The following is a 6,392-nucleotide window of genomic DNA, read 5'->3' as shown; positions in this document are numbered from 1 at the left end:
GCAAAGAGGAAACTTTCTTTCTGAAGGATGGATGCTCTCTGGAGCATCAGCAGCCTTTAAGAACGTGAACCAAAACCCTGCATTCACCAGAAGGAATTCAGTTGGCATATGACTCGCCCCATCCCCCTTCACTATGCCAACTGGTACCTAACGGGACTGTAGTTCTGCCAGCATCTAGATTAAAACAAAGTCCTGACAGGATTTACATTTTGGAGGGAGAGATGGAAAAGGGGAGTGAACTTTTTTGGGGGAGTTCCTTGTAGCACAAACAAATCTGAACTTTTTATAGAGTAAGGGCATTGACGTTCAGGGTGATGAAAAACAAAAAACATTTTACTATTATTACACAGAACTCTGTTTTTCCTCTCCATGTTTTTATTTTTGTGTGAAGACCTATTTTCACTTCTCAGCCAAATCTTAACCACATATTTCCACAGGGCCAAGATTTCAACCCTTACTGGCCAGTGTTACCACAAATGTGATGGCTGTTACTATGATTACATCTACGGAGAACTGGTACTTAGAGAAAATAACAGCTTACTGGAATCCTTCTAGTGAAGTTTTTGAGATTCAAGTATCAGGAACATAGATATGTATTGAACTCACTGTGCCAGCACAAATAATCTCTTAACACATGACTGCAGCCACAAAAATCAATGCCAGCACTGCTCTCAAATTTGAAAGGATTGACCACTTCCTCTCACTGTTACTAAACCCTGTGTAGGAATATAAAATAGGTACTACAGCACATGACAGCTCAGGAATGGATGTCTGTCACAGCAAACTCTCGACAAATATGTTTTCCATCACCTAGCTTCACCTTCTGCTATTCTGGTAGTGTCCTATGGAGTGATATCATTGCCTAGCAAGTACTTGTAGAATCTCCTTGCCTGATACTGATAGACTGATAGCATCAGTAAAGCAGCATTTAGCGTGACGAGGTTCTCTACTGTAACCCATAAAACTGGAGCTTGGAATCTTAATAAGACTTGTGCCGTAATTTCTAACTAAGGAATGCTCCTTCTTACCTTTTCAGGTCCATCGCCTCTGCCACTTACCTCTTCTAAAAACGCAAGACTTCGGGAGTCTTTTGGCTGCAAGAAGCACCCACATCTTTGCATCTTCTCAGAGTGGAGGAGCTAAACCCAAAAAGAAGCATTTTCTCTGTGTGTGCATAAGTGAAAAGACTTAAGCAAGATCAGCGAGCAGCTCCTTGCTTGCAGAGCAGCAGATCTTGTGCTACAGGTGTGGTTAGTGCCAGTTTCCATCCTGGGAACTGCCCAATCTTGATGGGCTACCACCACACCAGTTCTGAGACTGAAAATATGCTGCCAAAGACTCAGTAGACCCAGACCCAAATTTAGGAATGCTATTAATACACTTACAAGTTTTAGTCCCTCTCCTCACTTCCCTCCTGTTTTTGTCAAGCCCAAATATCAACAGTTAATGTAGGCACTTGGCATGATGCAAAATGTCAGGTGATTTGACAGTAGTGTAAATCTGACATGCAGATATGTGAAGACACATATAGAGAGAGAAAACTTCTTCAATATATTTGAGTTGCAACTGGTACATGGTTGCATGTGGAAAAAGTAGTATTTTCAATTCATCTTATTGGCCTGCCTGTCCCGGAGCCAAATGTGCTGGCAACAGGACAGTAGCTGTCAGCCTGGGGCTGGAGGTTGTGTTCATGTCTCTTGGACCAAACAGGAAATGAAAATCACCATTATTGTGGTGGTGTAGATGCAATTCATGTGTACTTGATCAGTACTTTGCAGGGGAGTCAGAGAGAGCACACGCAGGGAGCAGGTAGTTGTAGGGTATATGGCAACCATAGGCCAAATAGTGTTTGCCTTTTCAGGCCAGGTGTAGTCCATAACCAAAATAACCAGAAACAGTTGATCTGACCTTTAAAATCCATACTGTTACTGTTCCGGTGTCTTCCAAGGTACAAAGAGCATTTATAAAGGCAAGGTTTACTGGATCATATTGCACAGTTCAGTTCACCTTTTAGTATCCAGATCTTATATAAATGGTGCATATATATATATTTATATACAGATATATCAATACCAATTAAAGAGTATTCAATCATTACCAAATTTTAGTCTCACCTGACCTGATAATTCCCATTCTAATACCTGTATTTTCTATATAATTCTTATCAGAGTATCATTTTCTGAACATAAAAGCTTCAAAGGATTTAAACTGCTGTTGCATCTGTCCTTTATATAATAGAAGAAATACATTGTCATTGCAGAGGTAAATTACTTGTTTCATGCTTCTCACAAAGTATCTTTATTTAACATTTGGACAGATATGCACCCATTTATTATATAAATAATCTATGGCTTCTTAGTTTGCTGGTTGAAAATTCACAAAAGCAGGCTTTTCTGTGAACTTTCTGTATTTATAATTTCAGTCACTGCAATAAATCCTGAGCCTACTGCCTGCTTAGCAGCATTTTGCACTGTACCCCAATGGCTAAAGCTGGGACCTCTGCATCTGAATATTTCAAAACCTCTGAACAGCTTGATTGGAGTTTGATTTTCTTCTTAAATAACGAAAGTTGTTCTGGAAAGAACACATAATCACAATTAACTGATAGTCAAATCCTTGGTCTCTAACATACAAAGCTCCACTACCAGTAATAGAGTGGTTTCTCTTATAGAGGTTTCATTTGAGCAAAGCTTACTGCAGCATTTTGTAGTTGTTAGAAAAAAAGTGTTCTTTGTGCGTGCTGTAGTTCAGAGCTGTAAGGTCTTTGTGAATGGTTACTCTCAAAGCGCTACAGAAGTTCCCCGGTTCAAGGTGGTTCCTGGCTCCTCGGAAAAATGAATGTGGGGTTCCAGCCTGGGAGGAGAGAAATAAGTGAAAAAGGAGCGTCCTTGGGTTAGGCAGGACAGGTCTGCTTAGTGAAGCTCTGCAGCCAGGACCAGTCAGTGCTAAGCTGGTTCAGAAGGAAGAAAGGTGAGTGCTGACCCCAGTAAACATAATGAGCATCCATGAATCCAAGTCATCAATCACATTAAAATCTCCTCCAGCCTTATTTGTCAAAGCAAAGGGATTTTCAGATTATAAAACCAGGAGTCGCCATATGGTCACCTAACCACATAATTTAGGACATAGAACATCCTTGAATTTGATCCAGTTTAAACTTGAGTACATCTTTTATATTACAAAAACCAACAACATCTATTCTCGATTTAAAAATTGCTAATGGTGGAAAAGCCACAAAAACCTCTTGCAATCCACACCAGTAGCTAAGTATTTCCCTGGTGAAATGCGTAGCCTTTTCATCATGCACATTTGTCCAGCTCCAACCACCAGATCTTTTTATATCTTTACTTGCTAGACTGGAAGAGCGTTAGTCCTGAAGTAAATACTCACCATCCATAATCAAAACCCATTAACTTCTTCTTGTGCTTAAACAACTGTGCACCTACCCCTTCTACCAGAAGATGCTTTCCAGCCTTTTGGTTCGTCTCAGAGCTGTCACCTGCACACTCTCTGGTTTTCAGGCAGTCTGTAAGAGTGTCTGAAGCAAACACTGTGCTTTAGAGCTCAACATATGCATGGGGGAAATAAGGCATCCGTGCCAAAAACATGTATTTCCAGGGATCACACTAGTTTCTGACCAGTTTTGCTCCTGGAGTTGACACCCAGCTAATGCCCTGGACATGAACCAGTGTGTCCTGTTTAAGCCCACTGCTCCCTGGTGGAGGGTGCTCCCCACGGCACCCACAGACTCTACGACTTGTTTCTCTGAATCTGACTTCACTTTTGCCCACTGGATAAATGACTATTACTCAGTCATCTGCCATGACCAAGCACTTCAAAATTTTGTTTGTGAAGTTCCTTAAATCCTTACTAGATATGATAACCATAATCTTTGTAATCTTTGTAAAGTTTTAAGTGATGATTTTATACCTCTAAAATAAAACTTGTACCACATTTTTGCAGGACACTGTCAGAAACAAAGCCCTTCACTGCTGAACAGTTCAACTGCAAAAATATTGGCTAGTATCATCATTACTCTGTGTAGCTTCATTTCCCTGAAGTCACACATTATTATTCACCTAATGTCTAAGGTATTATAAAAAGTTACTGTGCTTCATTTTCAGCTCAGAGGGGTCTTTCTCAAATGATGTAAGGAAGGGTGGCAAGTAATTTTCTCCATTCCTGTCATGCTTTTCAGGTGAGAGTAGCAGTTATTTCTTAACTAGCTCAATGAACTAATTTAAATAATATATTCTGCATGCACTAATTTACATAACATTATATACGCAGGTAAAATGAAAGCCACAACAAAGATAAATAAAAGTTTCACAAGAATTCAGTGACAGGCCATGAAGAGGACCCTAGGAGAAATAGGGAAACAGTTCTCTTGTGCCTTGTTTACTTCATAAAGATAAATTTACTTTCTTTCTTTCTTTCTTTCTGAAATTGGTTGATACTCAGTCTCAGCTCTGCATGTCAACTCTTTTCCGCTTCTTTTCTCTCTTTCAAATGCTAAGCATCTCTTGATATGGTTGACAAGTCTCTGTTAATCAATTCCTATCAGAGGGCTCAAAAGACACATGTATTATGTAGGAAAAAATCTGATAGCTCTGCTTCCACATGGACTTCGACAAAAATAACCAGCGGTAAACAAGCAGGGATGCATATTTTCCATGATTCATGTTGCAGACCCCACCATAGGCTGTGGGACTGTTATACAGAACTTGAGCTTTCACAGAAAAAAAAAATGCTACCGGGTGGCCTGATGGTGAGGGAAGCCTTTCCAAACAGGAACCGAACATGAATCAAGTCAGGATGACTCAGATTGTTTTTGTGATTCTGCAGAGAGACAATCTGAGATAATAGCTGGGTTGTGTGAACTATTGGTATAATTTATTACAATAAAAATTTGAAATACAATGTCTTACGGTTGTGAGTTGGGTTTTTATTTCCTCTATATATATCAAAACCACTTAGATTTCTAGCCCCTCTGTGTGAATAAACACATAGAAAAACATTTACAAAAGTCCACTCTATGCTTCATAGGGAATATGCAAAATTTCATCCTAACAAACACAGCAACAACCCTTTTGTATGCTTCTGGAAGTACATTTGATAAGAAGACAGCAGTGTCACAGCATGACTGAGTTATGATGGTAGGTAGCCAGCCTTAGGACATCAAGGAATTTATACTACTGTTGTTACATGTTGAAGCTTGAAGCTCATGACAGAACAACAATACCTTTCTAGGTGATGGGGAAAAAAAATTGCTGCTTAAATATCTAAATTAGATTTGTACTGCTTTTGATTCAAAGAAAGAAAGAAACCCAGTCTCTTTGGGTTTCAAAAAATAGAATTGCTGTCTAGGTGTTGTAGCTAGGGTACTGTAGGCAGCACAAAGTAAAGGACATCTCTGATATTCGTGTGCTGTACGTGCAGGTTAAGGAAATGTTTTTAATTTTACAAACCAGGTCCCATGACGCAAGGTGAGAAAAATTCTTCTTTAGTGCTGTGCTCCATCCTTTGCCAGAAAGCTGTTCCCAATCAAAACTATATTTATCCATTATTTACCAGTTTAGTCAGCTGAGGACAAGTTGTTCTGAAAATGTTTGTTTAAATCAGTCAGCCAGGCACCAAGAAGAAAAAGGAAAGGAGAGAGAAAACCAATACGGAAAAATGTCTAAAATTCCAGGGAAAACCTTTCTGTTGATTTTATCAGGGCATAGCCAAGATCTGCAGACAACAGATGAGAAGGAAGGCTATTAAAATAAGGGAAAGAGACTAGAGACTCTAAAGAAAAAAGAGGCAGAGATAGGAAAGTAGTGAGAACTTCCTAAGTTTCCATTAAAAGGGACAAAATCGAGATGCAGCTGCAAACAAGCAATGGAAGGGAATGAAAACTGAGAAAAGTAAAATAAAATATCTATGACCATTGATTTTAAAGCGTAGAGATGTCAGGCACTGGCCTTGTCTGCAAATTCTCTTGAATGGGTTGTAGAGGCACACCCAGTTTCAGTACGGACAGGATATTGAAATAGCTGGAAAATTCAGGAAGATTATTCTTGTCTAAAGCTTTGGGAAGATCATATCTCAGTAGTAGCAAAGGAAAGATTTATCTTCCATTTTAAATTACGTTGTTTGGAAATGATTGGAGAATTTTTGGTATGAAATTATTTTTGGGGTTCTCTCTCTGAGTAAATATTTTAATTTGCAATTTTTATCCTGGCAAAACAATTTTAGTAGAACACAATGAGTGCAGTGAGTATGTATCAGTAATGACCATGAAAGGACAAACACCACATAGTAAGCCTTATAGGATTCAGGAAGGACAGAGTCTAAGTTTAACCACAAAGAAAGCAAAACGTTAAAAAATGTGTCTGAAATGAAATGAC

The 6,392-nt window shown here is 39.1% G+C and overlaps 1 protein-coding gene across 1 annotated transcript in view; it reads right to left on the bottom strand.

The window, feature by feature from the left end:
* Positions 1 to 1,904: 1,904 nt before the first annotated feature.
* The window catches only part of RGS7 (regulator of G protein signaling 7), a 242,117-nt gene continuing 237,629 nt past the window's right edge, over positions 1,905 to 6,392 (bottom strand). The window contains exon 17 of the mRNA XM_050316771.1: positions 1,905 to 2,853. Within this exon, the coding sequence (XP_050172728.1) occupies positions 2,692 to 2,853 (162 nt within the window). The 3' untranslated portion in view covers positions 1,905 to 2,691. The remainder of the gene's footprint in view (positions 2,854 to 6,392) is intronic.

Source organism: Myiozetetes cayanensis, unplaced genomic scaffold (assembly GCF_022539395.1).
Source record: "Myiozetetes cayanensis isolate MyiCay16 unplaced genomic scaffold, myiCay2020 scf2-11, whole genome shotgun sequence".
NCBI classification, from domain to species: Eukaryota; Metazoa; Chordata; class Aves; order Passeriformes; family Tyrannidae; genus Myiozetetes; species Myiozetetes cayanensis.
The sequence above is the reverse complement of the archived record's forward strand: the minus strand, read 5'-3'. Positions and strand labels throughout refer to the sequence as shown.